Genomic DNA, 20,246 nt, shown 5'->3' on the forward strand with positions numbered 1-20,246 from the left:
TAGGTTGTGATAAGCAGTTGATCAAAGAGAAGGAGGAGGTTCAGGCTATTCCACCGGCGTCTGCTATGGCTGGTTTGTCTATTACCTCAGGGTTAGAGGCTGTTCGTTCATCGTCAATGTATGGTCGGGCCTTGGAGGATGAGAGCGGGACTCAGAGAAGTAATGTCGCTCTGTTTGTTATGGAGCAAGGTTCGGGCTCTGGTGGCGTCAATGCAGGGGCTAACAATACTGGTAAGGGAGGTCATGCGTCCCTCCGATATCTTGGACCATTTGGTTCCAAGATGAAGGGAAACCCTATTGTTTTGGATAACGTGTTGACTGAGTTCAAGGCTACGGGATCTGTGCAGCTGCCCGGTTTCAGGGGTGAGGGTCATGAGGCATCGTTGGCTTTGGTTCCGGCTTCTGTAGTGACTCGGACAGAGGCTGCCATGTGAAATTTTCTTCTTTGCAAATGGGGCCAGTGGGGAGGAAAAGAAAGGTTGTTACCAAGTTGGATCGTTTTGGGAAAAAGTACTTGGCTTTTCCTGATTCTACACTTGAGATTGAAGATAATGTCTCGCTAATTCTGCAACACAAGAATGGTAGGATGTTGGTTTCACCAAAGAAGAAGAATGTAGGGCGCCCTAAGGGGAGTAAGAATAGAGTGAAATCTACTGAGGAACAGGAGGAGAAAATTATACGTAAGTATAAACGTTGGGGAAAAACTTTGAGTTTTGATCAAAACCTTGACGAGTCTGTCCCTGAAAAGGTTGGTCCACAAGTGGTGGTGATGGCGGGGGCATATGAGACTGCTCAAGCGTTGGAGTTTACTGATGTGGAGGGATCGGTGGAATGTGATGGCTCACATTCTGCCAATTTTGTTGTTTAATTAAGTTTGGGGTCGCAAAAACCAGTGCCTTAGTTGAATCCTTTTATGTCTGCTTCGAGGTTTCTAGGTTTTTGTTAGAATAAAAGTGCTTGAATTTACCTAAAGGTGGGTGTATGTTGGGATGCAATTTGCAGTAAGAACAAATGAACAGAGAGAATGAAAATGAAAGGAAATTTAAAACTACTTCATTTCTTCGATGCCTCAAAAATGACTTGGGTCACACTACATAACTAATTGAAATAGCAAAAAACAAAATAGAGCTATCATGATAAGATCACCAAAGGTGCTAAATTTATTTAGTTGACTAATATGCTCTGGCCTTGGTAGAATTGTAGGTGGCCCATTGTTGATAAGGACGGAAAGGATATGTGTCCTCCATCAAGTGCACCCCCCTAAGATAAAAGCCTGTCCTCAGGCGCAAAAGCTGGGAAACCTTGCTGCCATAACTTGTGCCTCTTCCCATGTTGGGTCTTCCACTGGTAAACCTTTCCATTGTACAAGCCAAGTAGTCACTGCACGCTTCTTCTTTTTGATGACCACCATATCTAGCACCTTGAGAGGCTGCTAAAGAATTTCTCCATGATTATCAAACGGTGGCAGTGTAGTGGAAATTGGAATGGAATCACCAATGCGCTTTTTAAGCAAGGAAACGTGGAACGTTGGGTGTATCTTGGAGTGTGCTGGGAGTGTCAACCTATATGCTACTTTCCCAACTCTTGCTGCCACTTGAAAGGGGCCATAGTAGCGAGGGGAGAGTTTGTGTGCAGGCCTCTTGATCAAAGACTTTTGGCGATGTGGATGTAATTTCAAGAACACCTAATCTCCCTCATTAAACTCTCTCTCTGTCCTTCGCTGATCAGTGTGCTGCTTCATTCTGTTCTGCGCATTTGCCATATGATCCTTTAGATCCTTCAACAGTTGATCTCTGGCTTGCAAGGAAGTGTCCACTGCATGCACCTTAGTTGTGCCGGGCAAGTAAGTTGACAACGAAGGTGGAGGTCGGCCATATAAAGCCTGGAAGGGTGACATCTTGATGGTGGAATGAAAAGTGGTGTTATTCCACCATTCGGCCCAATGCAGGAAGGAACTCCATGAAGAGGGCTTGTCAAATACAAAGCAACGTAAATAATGCTCAAGGGATCTGTTCACTACTTCTGACTGACCATCAGACTCAGGATGATAGGCTGAACTTCTGCACAAATGTGTACCTTGTAACTTGAAGAAGGCAGTCCAAAAATGGCTTATGAATATGGGGTCTTTGTCATTGACAATAGAGCGAGGCATACCATGTAGTTGAAAGACTTCTTTCATAAAAATATCAGCAATATGTGAAGCAGTGTAAGGATGAGTGATGGCAATAAAGTGAGCATATTTCGAAAAACGATCCACAACCACCGTAATAGCATTGTAGCCATCAAAGATGGGTAAACCATCAACAAAATCCATTGTAATATCAACATATACCTCATCCGGAATTGGCAAAGGCTGCAACAAGCCGGGAGGGTGTATGGACTCATAGTTCTGTCGTTGACACTGATCACAAGCAGCTATGAAGGTTTTGACATCACGCCGCATCCCGGGCCAAGCAAAGTTGCATGAAACTCTAATCAAAGTGCGTAAGTAACCTGAGTGACCTGCCTGAAAGGAGGAATGAAATTCATGAAGTATTTTGGCACGCCAATCTGAGGTTGCAGGGACAAAAATCCTATCTTTGTAGAGTAATCTGCCTTGGGCGACTGTGAAACCTTTCTTTGTTGGAGTGCCATTGGATATTGTTGTAGTAATAGCTTGAGCCTCAGGATCAGAAAGGCAAGCTCGATCAATTAATTGGATTCCATCGAAAATTGGGGCAGAGACAGATTGAATAGCCATAACTTCGTGGCGGCGGGATAGCAAATCCGGAACTGTATTGGCTTTGCCAGGCTTGTCCTCAATTGTGTAATTATACCCTAACAACTTGGACAACCATTTGTGTTGAGAAGGTGTGGAGATTCGTTGATCAAGAAGATGTTTAAGAGTTTGATGATCTATGAGAATAGTGAAGAAATTACCTAATAGGTAGGGGCGCCACTTCTCAATAGCAAACATGATTGCGAACATCTCTCGATCATATGTAGAGAGTGCCTGATGCGTTGGTGTAGCAGGTGCTCATCGGACCATTCCGGAGCTCGGCAAGAGAGTTTCGTAAACTCATTAATGAACTTATCCATCGAATTTTCTTGTTGCAGGTGAGTGAGCTGGGATTTGAGATCGGTGGTGCTGCCTGCGCCAAAGTGTTCCAGGAAGGCTGGGAGGAATTGATCCCAAGTGGCGTATGGGTGACGCTGCTCGAAAGCGTTCATCCAGACGGAGGCAACAAGCCCAAAGTGTGAGGATACGATGGCGACTCTTTCGTGTAAGGGAATCCGGTTAACCCGTAAGTATCGCTCAGCCATGGCTATCTAGTCCATGGCATCAACACCAGTGAAATGGGGTAGGTCGATTTTTGGAGGTTTAAAAGAGTAATCTGGGTATGGGTGGGTTGTTTGTTGGTGTTTATAAGGAGGTAAAGTGTGGTTCAAGAGGGGCTGTGATTGTGGGTCAGAGTACGCGGAGTGAGTGGTGTTGGTGATGGTGGAATAGGTGGCTGAGTTCGAGGGGCCGGCGGTGTAAGAAAACCCAGGGGAAGGTTGGGAATGATGAATATGTGGTTGTGGGTAGAAGTGAGGTGGGTATGGCCAAGAATATTGGGGGTGTGGGATAAGGGTAAGAGATGATGGAGTGGACTGTGGGAGAGGTGCGGTGGCGGTGGCGGTGGGCGGTGGTAGAGTGGTGGTGGTGGTGGTGGTGCCTATAGGCAACGGAGGCGAGCTAGAGGCACTGCTTGTCGGCGTAGAGATGGGAGAAGGTGAGTTCAGAGATCCAAAAATAATTTGTGGGGAGCTAGAGGTAGAGCTAGCTGGAGGTTGTTGACGATGAACCAAGGAGGCGACCACCGTGTTTTGCAAGGCTGCAAACTGGGCAGACATCCGATTTTGAAAGGTTTCGAAGGAGTGGTGAAGGTCCTCATTCTGATTTTGGAGGAATTCTATGGTGTTTTGAAAGTTGAGAGCTTGGGTCTAGGATGCAGTGGAGGACGAAGAGGGTTGATCTACTGTTGGGGGTGGTGGGTTGATTGGGGGTGGTGGGTTGACGAGGGCGGAAGAGAAGGGGACGGATGGGGTGGGGTTTTGCAGGCCACGGAGGGTCATGGCTTTGATACCAGATGTTGGGATGCAATTTGCAGTAAGAACAAATGAACAGAGAGAATGAAAATGAAAGGAAATTTAAAACTACTTCATTTCTTCGATGCCTCAAAAATGGCTTGGGTCACAGTACATAACTAATTGAAATAGCAAAAGACAAAATAGAGCTGTCATGATAAGATCACCAAAGGTGCTAAATTTATTTAGTTGACTAATATGCTCTGGCCTTGGTAGAATTGTAGGTGGCCCATTGTTGATAAGGACGGAAAGGATATGTGTCCTCCATCAGTGTACTCGGGATTTTATTATTCTAGAATAGGGTTTCTTGAGGTTCTAAGGAACGATTCTTTCTGACTACCCCATAGGGGTGTTTTGTTTTTGTACTGCCTGCTGAATTATAATGAAATGGCTAGCCTATTTCCATAAAAAAAAAAATTAAATAAAAAAGTCTGATAACTGGTTGACCATGAGAAATTGAGAATGATTCAATTACTTGCTTTCAAAATTAAGGTGATTCAATCAAGGCTTAGTTGACATTAACTAGGGATACAGCAAAAGCAGGAAGCATTCTATTAATCTATTCCCGCATGTCCCTAATTTAATTATTTCTCTAACAAGAAAAGCACTTGAATATTTAGTTCAATTGAATAAAAAAACGGAAGGATGTCGTTATCACAATTGCCAAAAACGATTTGCGTCTCCTGACTTGCGTATTGTTTGAAGTTGCCTCCAAAAGTTTAAGATTAAGAACTGACATTTTCACCATTTTGGTGATTTTCACAAGGCTGTGACGGACCATTTTAGGAAGGAGTCAGCAGGATCTTGAATTACCGGTAAATCTGTTAAAAAAACGGTATGTAAATAAATAAAAAACACAATGAAGCTGGGATTTTTACGGCAGTGAATCTGTGATAGTTATCTCACTTTTGCTGTATATAATTTGTTTGATTTTTGTTGTAGGATTCTCTCTCTCTTTATTGGTTCAGTCCTTGCTTTCCACTCATATTGGCCTCCCTAGAACCATTTCTTTTTCCGGAATCAATAATTTCACACCCAACTCTTCTTCTATTGGCTTGGTTTGGTTTTCAGCTCCCAAATTTCTGGCGAGCAGTTTCTATCCCAAAGTTGATTTCATGTTCTGGGTTTAAGCAAATTTTGCTTTTTGTAGTTTGTGGCTGTCAACTGGGAAGAGAAACTGAAGCTTTCAGCTAGATTGAGCCTGGTGCTTGAGTTTTGAAATATTGGGGTGCTTTTCATTGATGGGTGTTGTTAACTTTTGAGGTTCTTTTGTTTTGTATGTGTAAAGTTTGATACTTTAGTTACAATTCATTGAGATGGATTCAAGCAATGGTGGTGAGGCAGTTGGAGGCATTGGGATAACTGAAAAGTCAAACATCATTGAAAAAAATGATTCCTTTGGAACCCCCAACAGCACCAAAGAGAAGGCCTTGGGTTCATGTGTGGGGAAAGAAACGTTTTTTAGGGCGGATCAGATTGATTTCAAGAGCTGGGATATCCAACTGGAGAAGCACTTAAGTAGGGGCTGGTCCAGGGAGAAGGAAGCGCGGACGTCAATGGAGGAGTGGGAGATTGATTTGGCTAAGTTGGATATAAGATATGTGATTGCTCATGGAACATATGGAACTGTGTACAGGGGTACCTATGATGGTCAAGATGTTGCAGGTAATTTGATTTTTCTTCTGGCTTCAATTGGATTTCCAGTCATTCATTTATGGAATTTTGAGATACTCCGGATTTGGAGCATATTTTGGAATTTAGTGGTTGTTAATTAATTTGCACCAGAGATGAAATGGATGTAAGATTTGTAGATTATGAGCTGCTAGATCTGGCCATCATGTTTAATTGTTTCTTATAGCATTAATAACAGGTGCTGTAGTGATATTATATTCGACAATTCATGTACTTCTTGGGTCTGTTGTTTGACATGTATTCGGTATCATTTTTAAAAGCAATGCACGTGGTTCTCTGCCTAAGTGGGTTAAAGAACAAGTTTAGATGTTTCTTATGTGTGTTTGTCCAGCTCTATAATATGCAAGAAAGTTGTCTTATTTGAATTATATATTGAAACCTCAAGCACCAGTTTATCATCATGTGTGTGTTTTTATTAATGTTCTCATGGTCTGCTGTTATTCCTTTTAGTGAAGATATTGGATTGGGGTGAGGATAATATTGCCACAGCTGCTGAAACTGCTGCTCTTCGGGCGTCGTTTCAGCAAGAGGTTGCTGTCTGGCATAAGCTTGACCATCCAAATATTCCCAAGGTAAAAGTTACATCTATTGGATCTTCATATCAGAATGCATGATGCAATGTCAAATTAACAGGACACACTGTTTCTTTCAGTTTCTAATACATAAATGTTATGCAACTTTTCAATGTCTAATATTTTTCTGTCTGTCCTAATATTGGCTTTTTAGAGTAGTTCTCAAAGTGTAGTATCCCAGGCTTAGATGAGATTCTGTATCTTTGCCATATGTTAAAATTTCTCAATTCAAACTGTAACTCCTTATATTTAACAGTTTGTTGGAGCTTCAATGGGAACTTCGAATCTTAAAATCCCTGTCAAAGGCACATCAAGTGATGGTCAAAGTCATAATTCTCCTCCTTCCAGAGCTTGTTGTGTTGTTGTTGAGTATGTTTCTGGTGGGACACTAAAGAACTATTTGATCAGGAATGGAAGAAAGAAACTTGCCTTTAAGATTGTGGTTCAACTTGCTTTGGATTTGTCTAAAGGGTGAGTATATTCATTTGTTGTGCTGGATTACATTCTGTTTTTGGTAGGGTTTTGAGTTAGTGGGTTTATTCTGTGTGTTTCCATTATCTCAGTTTAAGTTATCTCCATGCAAAGAAAATTGTACACCGTGACGTCAAAACAGAAAATGTGTTGCTAGATAATCATAGAACTCTGAAAATTGCTGATTTTGGCGTTGCTCGAGTAGAAGCTCAGAATCCAAGGGACATGACCGGGGAGACTGGTACCCTTGGATACATGGCCCCAGAGGTACTTGCTACTTTTCACTCACCATGGAAAATTTAGATTTAAAGGTGTGTCTTACTAGTAAAGAAGAAAATTTTGTTACTAATTCAGTGGTTTTGCATTCATCTTTCTATTCTATGCTAGAGATTTGAAGCAGTCATCGTTCTTTCTTCTCTTCTTTTTCAATGTCTAATATGAAGATTTCTGCAGGTCCTTGATGGTAAGCCTTACAACAGAAAATGTGACGTGTACAGTTTTGGTATTTGCTTATGGGAAATCTATTGTTGCGACATGCCTTATCCCAATCTTAGTTTTGCTGATGTCTCCTCTGCTGTCGTGCGACAGGTTTGTTAAAGCTACAAGTTCTTCATCTGTTTTGCTCTGCATTTGTTTTCAAGTAGTCGACTTCCTGCATTAAACTTCTGAAGGGGTTCAACATATATCCCATGCTTAAATGTCTGTACTATTCATATTCAAAATGTTTATTAGAGCCTAATGTGGATCATTCCTACTACAGAATTTAAGACCTGAAATCCCAAGATGTTGTCCAACTGCGCTGGCTAGCATTATGCGAAAATGTTGGGATGCAAACCCAGATAAACGCCCCGACATGGAAGAAGTAGTAAAGTTATTGTATGCGGTCGACACAAGCAAGGGAGGTGGCATGATCCCGGAAGACCAAGCTTCTGCCTGTTCCTGTTTCGGCACACCTCGAGGCCCCTGACCTCACTTTGTTCCACACAGCACATACATGCAGTGCAGATCTAGAATAAAACTAGCTAAAACTATATATATATATAAACCAGTTAAAAGTGCTAGACTGCAGAGGCGGTCCATGAATTAATCCCATTTCTGAATAATGCACCAACAAAGGAACTGCATTATTGAAACCCCTACATAAATATTGTTGTTTGTTGTACCCTTTTCATTCTTACTCCACTCAAATAGTGGACTGTTAGACAGTTAAACAGTAATTAGTTTTTACTGTTATTTTTGTAACCACCAAATTATTGGTTTCACAGTTTTATTTTCAGTTCTGTTTCTTCTGTTCATGGATCTGGCCCACAAAAAAAAAAAAAAATTAGAAAATCATTGTAAAAATAGAAATCCCAACAGACCCTCCCACTTGTATAAAAGTAGATGATAGGGGCTTTTGGGGATTTACCAATAGAAATGCTCAGCTTCTTATCTCATATTTCACTAGACTTGGGGAGGCAAGTGATATTAATAAAGGTTGAAGGGTGGAATTGATATTTTGGAAAAGTTATAGTAGAGTGAAAAACCAGCGAGAGCGTAGTGGGTTTTAGGTGTCTTGTCACTCTTTTGTGTTTCGTCCAAAAGCCAACAAATTTTGCAGACGCCGCGCTGTTTGGTATATGGCCAGTCGCAGCAGCAGCAGCGTCGAAACGGCGTCGTCGTCGTCAATGAGGGAGTTTCTCCGGCAGGCCGGCGGCGTCGCCGTCGTGGACGGTGGTCTGGCGACCGAGCTCGAGCGGCACGGCGCTGACCTCAACGATCCTCTCTGGAGCGCCAAGTGCCTCCTCACTTCCTCTCACCTCATTCGCGCCGTACGCTACTCTCTCTCTACCATTTTCATTGGTTTCAATATTTCTTAGTGCTATTGGTTTTGATTGCTTAAATTTTGAGCAGGTTCATCTTGATTATCTTGAAGCTGGTGCTGATATCATAATCACAGCTTCTTATCAGGTCAGGCCAGTTTAAGTTTTAAACTGTAATGATCTGTCTCATTTACATTGTTTTTGGGATAGAGAGTATTGTTTTTTTTTTTTTTTTTTGGGTTCAGGCAACTATTCAAGGTTTTGAGGCCAAAGGGTTTTCGACTGAGGAGAGTGAATCATTGCTTAGGAAGAGTGTGGAGATTGCGCGTGAGGCGCGAGATATTTATTACGAAAGGTGTAGTGAGGGGTCTTGTAATGATAGTGATGGTAGAGTTCTCAAACGTCGGCCCATCATAGTTGCAGCATCTGTGGGGAGCTATGGGGCTTATTTGGCTGATGGGTCTGAGTACAGGTGAGCCACTTCTGTTATTTAAGTTCATCGCGGCAGCTGTAATTTCGGTTGGCTTTGATTCCAGAAGTTCATATGTATTAAATTGTTGACATGGCAAGAATAAGGTTTTACCTTGTGAGAGAAAGCTTTGTGAGGATTAAGTTAGATAATCCTGTCTGCTATGATTCGCCAGAAAAAGAAATAGCTGGTCCTGAATTTCACAATTTGCGTATATACTTACTTTTGTGTCTGTTCATTGACAGCGGTGATTATGGTGAGGCTATGACGCTGGGAGCATTAAAAGAGTTTCATCGTAGAAGAGTCCAAGTCCTAACTGAAGCAGGTCCTGACCTACTTGCATTTGAAACTATTCCAAATAAGCTGGAAGCCCAGGTACTGATCACAAGCTTGTTTGTAAATTTTTATTTCTTTCATCTCCTTGTTGGTTGAGGAAGCCTAAGATAGGCTACATTTTATTACTGTTGTCTTCATACTACTGAACTATACTAGTTTACTGGTTCCTGAAGTTGTTTGATAAGGTGACCAGATTGGTCAGCTCACAAATTTAAAGTGAAAGATAGAAAGTTTAGAAAACCGGTTAATACTCAGATATATGAAGTACTATGCTTTCAAGATATCTCGATATAGTATAGCTTTGCACTCCCAATATGGTGTTTATTTATCCCCACTCCTAAGTATGGTCTGTGTTCTTGCAGGCTTTTGCTGAGCTTTTGGAAGAAGAAGACATAAAGCTTCCTGCATGGTTTTGTTTCAACTCTAAAGATGGAATCAATGTTGTTAGTGGTGATTCTTTCCTTGAATGTGCCTTGGTTGCTGAATCCTGTAAGAAAGTTGTTGCTGTGGGGATTAACTGTACTCCTCCTAGATTTATTCATGGACTGATCACAACAATTAAAAAGGTATGATAATTTAAGGTTAAGCTTTTTTTGTTTATGTGAACAAATTTGATATTTGAACAAAGCTAGATTATTTGAACAGCTGTTGTAAAAGCAGTTATGTTGCTTCTGTGACTTTAAACTGGATTACTCTTCCTGTCTTCTTCCAGTTTCCAAGAATCTTTGAATTTTTTTTTTATGAATCTTTGCCTCTTTGGACTTCTTTACTGCTTAGTGAAATCAGAAAAGTTTTCATATCCTTGTTTTCTTCAAATGTTCTATTTTTATTATTTGATTTTTTTTTCTTAAATTTATCGTCATATTTCCACTGCTTTTGGAGTTCCTGCACTTACTTTCATGTATAATTTCTTCAGGTGGCTACAAAACCAATAGTTATATACCCAAATAGTGGCGAAAGTTATGATGCTGATCGAAAGGAGTGGGTAGTAAGTTCAACTTAAATACTATTCATGGGTTTGCTGTAACTCTGTGACATTCAGACTCTGGAGCACTGAATGTTACTATAATGTTATGCAGCATGCCACACCAACTCTGTTAACCTGATTTGTTTCCTGTTGCAGCAAAATACTGGGGTTTCAGATGAAGATTTTGTTTCATATGTAAACAAATGGTGTGAGGCAGGGGCTTCCCTTGTGGGAGGTTGTTGCAGAACAACTCCAAATACTATCAGGGCCATCTACAAAACCCTTCCAAATCGGTCAACATCTCCACCTGAACAGTAACTACATTGACTTGAGAGAGAGAGAGAGAGAGAGAGAGTAGTTTCATCATCCTCGAGCAAGATTTTGACAAGACTCATACCACGGAAGTCTGAAGACAGTTTTCACAGTTTGACGTCGAGAGGAGCCACCAACGAATTTGCCATAACCTACATACCGGGGGATGCCTCGCGCATCATGTTTTTGCCATCGGGTAGAGGTGTGTGTGTGCAGGAATGCATATATTCGGGAATTTCAGTTTGTTTGCAGTTTTGTGTTTGCTTAAACATGTTATGTATTGACCACCAAGTCCTGTACATTGTAACCATGTTCATTACAGATTGTTAATTTTCTTCCAAGACTATTCGATTCCATACTCAATTTGCAACCACAGATAATGAACTCGAAACCAAGAAATTCATTGAAGAAAAACTCATTTGACACATTACAACAATCTAACACAATGCACAGAAACAGCAGATACTTTCCCCTAAGCATCAAACCCAGAGTAGACACCATTCTCCCTCAGCAACCTCTTCTCTTCTTCAACGTAGTTCTTCCCCCTGCTGGCCTGACCAAGGTCCCTCTTCCTCTTCTCCTTCTGCGAAAACGACAAGTTCTTCTCCTTGTCCTTCTCCTTCCTGGTCAGCACATACTCCAGCTGCTCCCCGGCGGCCAATGCATCCCTCGTCTTCTGTCGCTGTTCTTTGCTCTCTTCTTCATCCACCACCTTCTCCTTGGTGGTGGTTCCACTCTTCACCTTGTGATCCACTCCGGTCGACCAAGACCAGTCCTTGTCCTTATCGGACTCCTTGGGTGGAGGCACCTTCAGTATAGACGGTCCTCCTCTGTAACCGTGTTTCCTCAACGCCTCGAAATCCAAAACCTTGCTCTTTGGCTTCCCTGATTTCACTGCACCAATCAAAACCTTGCTAAAACCATTTCAATTTCAAATTCGATTACAAATTCAAATCAGTAATTCAGTATGTAAAAAATCAAGCGTAATACAAACCTTGTGATGGTTCGGACTCCTCGTCGGATGAGGAATCGTCCTCGTCATCACTCCATGGCATTGTCCTCTTCATCTTCAGTAAGGATTTGGGTCTAATTCGGATTTCTAGGGCTTCAGAAATTGGCAGGAGGGCTTTTTGACTTCATCATATGTCTACGTAAAACGATGATCCTCCGGATCCGGGTGTGGGTTATGGCTCGGGAAAAGCCCATTAATTGCTCCGGCCCACTAACAGTGTCTCCAGTAACTTAAAAGGGGACGACGTCGTTAGGGGTTTTGGTTTCGTCTTTCCAAGTTCCAAGAGTGTGGGGAGGTCCGAGTTTTGAAGGGTTTTCCAAATTCGCAGAATTGCAGAGAGGGTTTACCAGTCAGTGGCGGCTATCAACTTTGTAAGTGGTGTTCTTCAGTTTGGTTTTTCATTTGCTTAATTTAAAGTTGGAAAATTTATGGGTTTTGTGATGATTTTAAGATGGCCGGTGTTGTTTTTTTAGTTAGTAAAAATGGTATCTTTAGTTAGATGTTGGTGTATGTATCTGAGAATCCATCATTTTTGGTGAAGACTAGGTCAGGGAATTTAAACCCAGTTCTTTGCTATGGAAGTTGGGGCAGATTCTGTAGATAGCTCTCTTGTTCTGGTGAAGCAAGGAGCTGAAGCTGTAAGTTATTACACTAGAATTTGTTATCTGTATCATTGTGTGTTAAACTGCATAGAATTGGGGCTATAAGGTTTTTTGGTTATCTATTTTCAGAGGGTTTTTGAGTCAACCTTTGTGGGAAGGAGGTCTATTGTCAAGGAACGGTTTTCAAAGAAGTACAGGCATCCTACTTTGGATGCAAAACTTACACTCAGGCGCCTCAATGCGGTCTGTTTTCCTTTGTTCTTGAGTTGCATTGTTTCTGTTCATTCCCAATTGGGTTTTGTCTGAGTCAAATTATTGGAGCAGGAGGCGAGGTGCATGACGAAAGCAAGACGGCTTGGGGTGCATACTCCGGTGCTTTACGCTGTGGACACTGTGCTGCATACCCTGACATTTGAATATGTGGAGGGGCCTTCTGTAAAAGATGTGTTTCTTGAGTTTGGGTTAGGAGGTGGTCGTGTGGCTGCGGAACGTATGGATGATATTGCAATGCAGATTGGTCAGGCTATTGGAAAGCTGCATGATGGTGGCCTGATTCATGGGGACTTGACCACATCTAACCTGCTAATTAGAGCTGCTACTAATCAAGTGGTGAGTTATTTGCTTAATTCATCTTTTGTTCATCAAATATTATGTATTGGTTGATCTTACAAATTGGCATCACACTCACAAGTTTCTTCTCCAAGGTTGTTATTGATTTCGGTTTGAGCTCTACGTCAACCCTTCCAGAAGATAAAGCTGTGGATTTGTATGTACTGGAACGAGCTTTGCTCTCGATGCATTCTTCATGTGGGAATGTGGTAAGACAAGCCTGTTCATATTTGCTAGTTTGCTGTCTGAACAGAAAATGCATTTATTTTACATTTTTACTCACATCATGATTACTCTATTCAAGAAAACAAAAAGAATTGTGATTCTATTCAGAAAATGACTTGATAGAGTTCATATAGTGTCAAATGTTCTTATAGTAGCTGTTAATATGCTAGCTCTTCATTACCATTTATCAATTTCAGAAACTGGTAATTAGTTGTCAAAAATGAATAGCTCGAATTTATTCTCACCGACACATCCTTGTATAGATGGATCGCATACTTGCTGCATATCGCAAATCCTCAAAGCAGTGGTCATCCACTTTTAACAAATTAGCTCAAGGTGTGTCCTTTATCTGCTGCTCACTGTTTTAATTTTATCTTTATCCTTTACTTTTGGCTTTCTTTTTGTTTTCTTACTGCTTCACAACTTCTACAGTGAGACAACGAGGCCGAAAGCGCACCATGATTGGATGAAATCATCGGAACTCCATTGGTCATCATTTGTATTAGCTTAACCAAAAGAAGTCTTCTCTGGGTAATATCTGTGTAATGTTGTAGTGTTGCAAAATTCGAGCATGTCATGTAACCTACAAGTTACCTATTGGAATGTATTGTAAAACCGGCTACTGCCATTGATCAGAAGAGTATGCAATTGTATTCTGTTGAAATTTTTAAGTTGGTTCTGTATTCTCGTGCTATTCTCAGTTGAGATATCGGAATCATTTCGATACTGCCGATATCTGCATGAAGCACATATGCATATTTGATCTTATGGCATGTTGTTTGAGTTTCAATTGAATTTCGTTTCATGTTGTTGGAGTTTCTCTAATCTACATGGTAGAAGTCGAATTCAACTAATCAACTTCAACAGGGTTTTGCTTGAATCTTCGAGCAAAACTCAAAAACATGATGAACCTTCAGCATTACGTCAATCACAGTCTGTCTCTATCCATGAGTGCGACTTCTGGTTTCATTGTCAAAGAGGAACCCATATGGTCCTCAAATTTGCAGCCACGTGAATTCATGTGCCATTGTCAAAATTCTAATGCCAGATTCATTGTTTCACCCTCACTTTCTTCGCGAGCAAATCAAACCCAGATCAAATTTACAGTCCTTGTTACTAATGGATCATCACCCCCTTCACAACACCCACGTAAAGCTCTTAGCTTTCGACTTGCTCACTCTCACCCAAACCTCCTCCTCCTCCTCCGACCCAACCTCCTTCTCCCGCAACGGCCTCCTCCTCTCACGCGCCGAGGCCGTCGGCACCGTCACCTCACGCGACCTCAAACCCAACAAGTTCCTCCGCTTCACCATCGACGACGGCACCGGCTGCGTCAGCTGCATTCTCTGGCTCAACCACCTCACCTCCCCTTACTTCTCCCGACGAAGCCCACCAGATGTTCGACTCATTGCCTCAATGGCCGCCCGTTTCGCAGCCGACGTCAGCCTCGGAGCGGTTGCCAGAGTGCGCGGGAAAGTCTCGAGCTTCAGGGGTGAAATGCAGATCACTGTGACCGATGTTGTGATGGAGAGGGACCCGAATGCGGAGATGTTGCATTGGATTGAGTGCATGAGGTTGGCGCGGAAGGTTTACAATGTGGTTGCTGCTGCTCCCTGCAAATAGTTTAGTTTGTTGAACATTTTGATTTGTGTGAAGAGTGAAACATGTGGTTATGGATTTGCATTGGCTTGAGTATCAAGTTTCTTATACTAGTTTGCCAAGAAAGCTAATTGCTTTGTAATTTTGTTTAACCCTCTGCTTTTGATGGATGCCAACAAGGGTTTGTAGTTTCATTTTACTGCGGAATTATTAGGTTTGTGTCAATTGCCTCTTTGGATTTTCTTGGTTGATTTCGGATACGAAACATATGAAAATTACCCATCTTGCAGGCAAATATTTCAGGAACATTATGAAGGTTGTTGATAATGCTTGTTCTTTTGTGGCCGGTGGTGCCCTTATTATTTTTCCGAACTCATTATGAAATTCAGGTTCCAATTCAATTTGACTTTTGTTGAAGATGGGCAAAGTTGGATTGCATTCTAGGCTGGATGTTGAAGTTTCAATTCTACAGGAGGTAGAAACCTAACTGTTTGATATCCTTTGTGCTGCAACCCTTCACTTATGTGATCAAGCCTCAGACATTTGATGTGAGCATTTAGGTTGATGTTGATACTTCATTGGACTCTCTATGAATGCTACGATTGCCTGTGGGTGATTAATTGATTATTAAAGGAGTTACTCTATTGAAATGGACACGAAACCTAACATATTTGATTTCTGGTACATGGTTGGTTCTAGTCATTGAGGACCAGGACATCAGTACAATGCTCTAGTCCTTGACATTAATAAGTTGGGGCTTTTCTTTAGCTCTATAACTCTGGTGTGTCACTTCCCATCAATAGAGGTTGCTAATGTGGTAGATGTTGGGTCTTTTAATCGAATGCCAGTGGAGTTGCTATAGTGATAGCAAGAACCTAACACTTCCGGCATTAACATGGAGCTTTGAGGATTTATGTATTGGGATTATGTTCATTTCCTCAAGAGGGAGGTTTGTGCATTTAAGAAAAAAAGGCCAATTAAAAAGAGGAAGCATACACTGAAAAAGAGGTTTTCCATATGGAGTTCTGAAGAATGACTACTTTCAACGCAGAAAACAATTCATTACAAATTTGGGAGTGATGGTGACTGCAAATCTACACCGATTGTATAGGCTTTGTCTTGTGGGGAAACCAAACCAATAACTGAACCCTCCTCCTTTATTGCCCATCCAAAATTCCATGCATTAATGGCCAAGAAAATGACTAGTACTTACTGCTTGATAGTTATTCAGCAACCTCCCCTATTAACTATTATGATTGAGCTATATAGGCGCAGAAAAATTAATGTGGTGGAGGTTGGATTTGATCCATTTATCAGCAACTTCTGTAAGCAATGTTCATAGGTGAACAGATAGAGGATTGGGCAATCTTAGCTCTTCTACGACATTTATTTGGGTCGTGAAGCACTCACCTACAGTCCGGAATGAGAGGGGGTCATCACATCCAATAAGAACTTACCGTTCATCTCTCCATTTATTCATGAAAAGGACAATGATGGAGGAAGAGATGTTATACCTCAAAATTTCTTGGCAACACCATAACGGAATGTTTAGTAATTAGTGAACAGTTTTAAGAGTTTTGAGGATAATTAATGGAGGGAAATCTGGTGGTTTAAGGTTTTGAGGGAGACCAAAATAAATGATGAAGTGGACAAAGCACTCAAAAGGATTTGATGGGCAGGAAGGAACGTATGGATATGGATGGTGATAAACTCATAAAAGCCAGGGAAAATGAAGTGGGCAAGAAAGACAGTGACAAGATCTTCCCCAGTACAACACCAAAGTGGATGAAATTTAGGACAAAGCATGTGGGATTTTTCTTCTTCTTTCTTGTTTTCACCCCCAAAAGTGAAAAACTTCACATCAAGTTCAATAAGTCAAATTTCTGTTTTACTTGTAATGCATTCCCCTGCGGCTATTGTACTAGAAAAAAACACAGATCACTCTTGTAACTTAATTGTCAAAGAGGTCTCTCTGTTCATCAAGTTCTTTGTCAAAGACGTATGAGAAGTTTAAAAGTTATACTCTCTGTGAATATAGAGAGGTGATTTCCCTTTTTATTTTCGTTGCAGGAGAATCTTAACAACGTTACTCAACTTTCCTCAAAACAACCCTATTTACAAAATACATGTACGAGTAATTCTATCATTTTAAGTTTTAATCTTAATGAGATCGAGTAATCCACTTATCAGAAACCCGTAAGGTTTTATGTGATATGTGTGATCAATTTTTAACGGAGTAATTTGTAATGGTGCTCACTCTAAAAGTAGTGCTATTAATCTTAGCTTGAATTTTAGTTTTGTTAGATCCTCAAAATAAGTCAACTTGCGAATTACATGTATATCTTCTTAAGTTAAAGACCTATAATATGAGAATTTAGCTTATAAAAGGCGCAAGGTAAAAAAACAATTTTTCATTGTGCGTGATGCGCATAAGCTATTTTGTAATGGGATTAAGAAGTTGAATTAATATCCATAAGAGTGGTGTTCAATTAACACATTATAATGTGTATTGAACTATTGATATACTGTGTACCGGTGTACGCGCGTAGGCATATACATGTTGGATTGTTGGAGAATCAAAGGACAGAGGGTCTCCATCAACAAGTACCGCAAGAGAAGAAAGCCCAAAAACCCAGAGGTGCCTTTGCTTTGGAAAATGCCTCTTTCTTTTGGCAGACTAGTAGATAAAATGACAATATAACAAAGCCATTTTTTACATAGATCCCCCAAAGAAAATAAAAACAAAAATACAAACAAAAAAAGCCGAAATTGACACCTTATAATTTTGGTCTGTGAAAAACTGTGTAGGCAAAAGAAAGGAGGAGAGGCACAGTATTGGAAGGGTGAGGCATTTTAAAGCTGAAAAAGCAAAAGAAACTGAAAGGAAATCAAATTCTCTCCGAGAAGGGAGATATATGCTTTGTCCAAAGTACAAATCAAAGATCATCCTTTGACTGCCTCGTTACTAGTCTATCAATGGTTCCATCATCTTCTCATATAGTTGTTTTAACTATGGGTAAATCTTTTTTCCTATTGAAGGAATCATGAATAATACAAGAGTTGTGAAGGTAAATGCTTTTTCACTAAATTACCTAAATTTTTCTTGAACTTAGTATTAAACTCTCTGATGAGGATGTCAAAAGTTACCTATCTTCAACTACATAAACGCCCCTAAATTCTGACGATGAAGAAGAGATGTGTCGGCTTGTGCTAAAAGCGATCTTTCTATGGTAGGGTTCTACGACAATTTTATATAGTCGTGGATCCATTAAGGACAAATTGTAGATCGTATGACTGCAGCAGGATAGGTAGAGAAATATATTGCTTTTTAGCCTATTGTTGTGTAGATGAATATACAAGTGAAAAGTTCTGACTTTCAAGTAGCATTTGTGCTTATTATATCTGAGAAAAATTTTGAGTTTGATTCACAGACTAATTGTTGCACTCTTTTCACATGTAAGATTATGAGTTTTTTATATAATGACCTTTGTACTAAAAAAAAAAAAAACATGTGCCTCTTTCCTAATCCCCCTTTTACCAAACTTAAGGAGTCATTTTGCAAAGTTCTTTCTACATGATCACTAAAGCGGTATACTCTACATGTTTGCCTATTTTGTTCTTAAGAAAGAGCAGTCTGTTTAATGAAAAGGTAATTCACTTGACTTCTAGGGTATGCAAGAGTACAGTTTCAGGTAAAATTGGATTGATTTTTTTTTGTTTCAATTCCGTCATTGCATGGGAGTGAATCTCTAAATTAACCTAATCAGAACTCAATTTTTCACCCTCGCTCGTTATTTTGACTAAGGTGCGCTTGGAAAGTTTTCTATTTTTTTAATTTTATTTTAATCATTTTAGGAAGTTGGGAGTGTGATGTTCCACGTGCCATTAGCTAGAGGATAAGGAAAGAGTCCATTCCATGTAAACGAAAGGAGATTGGAGCATATATCATACGTCAATCCACATTCACAAAATAACAAAATAATGTAATTGGATCCAATTATATGATGTCCTCTTAGATCCCACTTCGATGATAACTTGCATGAAACAAATAGGCCTCCTCTCCTTCCCTCGTCAGTCAAGAATAAAAGAGAGAGCAGGCATTCAAGTTGTAGGGTAGACTCAGACTAGTCTCTTCATCCTGGCTCTTTTTGCCCATAACTCTTTTCATTAATTTGACATGGCTTATACCCTAGCTTAGCTTATTGGTTCTCTCTTCTCTCAGAAGTTTAATGTTCAGTTCCAGCAGGGTGATGCCATGGGTGACATGCACTAGCCAAATTTGGTGCCTGGTCCTAGTCCCCTACAGTCCTCACCAGTCTATTATTTATGTGCGCTTTACTGCTTATATAATAAAATCTTTGGGATATGACCTCAAATTAGATCACCTTCCTCTTTTGCCTGCTTTCAAACTTGATATAAGCTTGTGATGTTGAAACAGTGTCCCATGATTATTGTCAACTCGATTATGTACAGTCAGGCATCTTCATCCATACATTCGGGTTTAGGATGAATATATATATGAGTTCCTCATGCTTTTTGTTAGGGGCAAAAGGGAATCTTAAATCAATGATGAGTCATTTCTCAACAAGACAATAGAAATGATCAAGATTCATTGATCTCATATGTAACATGCTTGTTAAAATACATTAGAGAAGCTTAAATTAAAGAGCAGAGAGGTTAAGACAATGTGTTTGATGAATTGTCTCGAATAAGTTATAGAATTAAAAATTAAATAAATAAAAAATTAAGTTAAAGTGCAAACTTCTTTGTCTTATATTCAAGAAAAAAGATATCTTGATCTATTAATTTTATTGGTACTCTCGATATTTCAAAATCTTTCTCTGTCTAGTATGGCTTCTGAAACATTACATCTACTTGGTCTCTTGAGTCTAACTTTGCAATTAATCCATGGTTTTCAACATCAAAAGAATTAATTGGACCAGATAAGACTCTGAGAGTCCTGATGGCTTTAAACTTTAAAGTGATGTAAGCTTCTTTTAATCATATCACCAAAGATAATTTGATTCCTACGACATCTACACCGGGAATGTTAGTAGCTAGAGAGTTGAAAATGTTGTCAACCATCTCATGGAGGCTGGAGCTCAAATTGTGATAAGGTTGCCCATCTGCCATGTTGGCAGAAAAGGGAGGTTTTTGTAGGACAGCTTATGTCTTAGACAAGTCTTTGACAACATATAATGGGAACCGAGTGGCTATAATTGTAGGGGAAGCTTCACTAAGACTAGTTAAGGGTAGTGGAAAATATTGAAAGGGGTTTATGCTAAGGGTGTGTTGCCATTTTCCAGACGAAGACTGTACTTTCCCTCTAGTTTTTGCAGGTCTAAAGTTTACTAGTATAATCCCTGAGTACAGATTAAACAATATATGTGCTAATTCCTTGCAATGAGCCTTGAGATATGAACAATTAGGAATATGATAAGGGATGAACACACAGTCTCCCACATGTA

General features: G+C 40.3%; 5 protein-coding genes across 8 annotated transcripts; 4 read left to right on the forward strand and 1 right to left on the reverse strand.

Moving 5' to 3' along the window:
* The first annotated feature begins 5,060 nt into the window (after positions 1-5,060).
* LOC112169969 (serine/threonine-protein kinase STY13) lies at positions 5,061-8,121 on the forward strand. The gene is made up of 6 exons (XM_024307094.2): positions 5,061-5,775; positions 6,253-6,374; positions 6,631-6,845; positions 6,938-7,112; positions 7,299-7,433; positions 7,606-8,121. Exons 1-6 carry the CDS (start codon positions 5,427-5,429, stop codon positions 7,810-7,812), a joined length of 1,203 nt encoding a protein of 400 aa, XP_024162862.1. The 5' UTR covers positions 5,061-5,426; the 3' UTR covers positions 7,813-8,121.
* A 212-nt stretch (positions 8,122-8,333) lies between these two features.
* Positions 8,334-11,072, forward strand: LOC112169970 (homocysteine S-methyltransferase 2). 2 transcript variants are annotated; one of them, XM_024307096.2, is made up of 7 exons: positions 8,334-8,656; positions 8,739-8,795; positions 8,893-9,119; positions 9,362-9,491; positions 9,815-10,018; positions 10,369-10,437; positions 10,576-11,072. In XM_024307096.2, exons 1-7 carry the CDS (start codon positions 8,465-8,467, stop codon positions 10,735-10,737), a joined length of 1,041 nt encoding a protein of 346 aa, XP_024162864.1. In that variant the 5' UTR covers positions 8,334-8,464; the 3' UTR covers positions 10,738-11,072. The 2 variants fall into 2 exon arrangements, with proteins under 2 accessions (XP_024162864.1, XP_024162863.1); XM_024307095.2 differs by having other exon boundaries at positions 8,342-8,656; positions 10,369-10,440.
* Positions 11,073-11,110: 38 nt separating this feature from the next.
* Positions 11,111-11,885, reverse strand: LOC112169974 (UPF0690 protein C1orf52 homolog). Of its 2 annotated transcripts, none has more exons than XM_024307101.2 (2): positions 11,726-11,885; positions 11,111-11,625 (listed from the first exon to the last, which is right to left on the reverse strand). In XM_024307101.2, exons 1-2 carry the CDS (start codon positions 11,796-11,798, stop codon positions 11,204-11,206), a joined length of 495 nt encoding a protein of 164 aa, XP_024162869.1. In that variant the 5' UTR covers positions 11,799-11,885; the 3' UTR covers positions 11,111-11,203. The 2 variants fall into 2 exon arrangements, with proteins under 2 accessions (XP_024162869.1, XP_024162870.1); XM_024307102.2 differs by having other exon boundaries at positions 11,111-11,616; positions 11,726-11,873.
* Positions 11,886-11,968: 83 nt separating this feature from the next.
* LOC112169971 (EKC/KEOPS complex subunit TP53RK) lies at positions 11,969-13,850 on the forward strand. 2 transcript variants are annotated; one of them, XM_024307098.2, is made up of 7 exons: positions 11,969-12,114; positions 12,290-12,381; positions 12,475-12,588; positions 12,670-12,954; positions 13,050-13,163; positions 13,443-13,515; positions 13,612-13,850. In XM_024307098.2, the coding sequence occupies exons 2-7, from the start codon at positions 12,319-12,321 to the stop codon at positions 13,647-13,649; spliced, it is 687 nt and encodes a 228-aa protein (XP_024162866.1). In that variant the 5' UTR covers positions 11,969-12,114; positions 12,290-12,318; the 3' UTR covers positions 13,650-13,850. The 2 variants fall into 2 exon arrangements, with proteins under 2 accessions (XP_024162866.1, XP_024162865.1); XM_024307097.2 differs by having other exon boundaries at positions 11,984-12,114; positions 12,285-12,381.
* Positions 13,851-13,990: 140 nt separating this feature from the next.
* On the forward strand, positions 13,991-15,746 carry LOC112169973 (CST complex subunit STN1). Its single transcript, XM_024307100.2, has one exon. The coding sequence runs from the start codon at positions 14,221-14,223 to the stop codon at positions 14,800-14,802; it is 582 nt and encodes a 193-aa protein (XP_024162868.1). The 5' UTR covers positions 13,991-14,220; the 3' UTR covers positions 14,803-15,746.
* Positions 15,747-20,246: the final 4,500 nt, after the last annotated feature.

The sequence above is a fragment of the Rosa chinensis genome, chromosome 6 (assembly GCF_002994745.2).
Source record: "Rosa chinensis cultivar Old Blush chromosome 6, RchiOBHm-V2, whole genome shotgun sequence".
NCBI lineage: Eukaryota > Viridiplantae > Streptophyta > Magnoliopsida > Rosales > Rosaceae > Rosa > Rosa chinensis.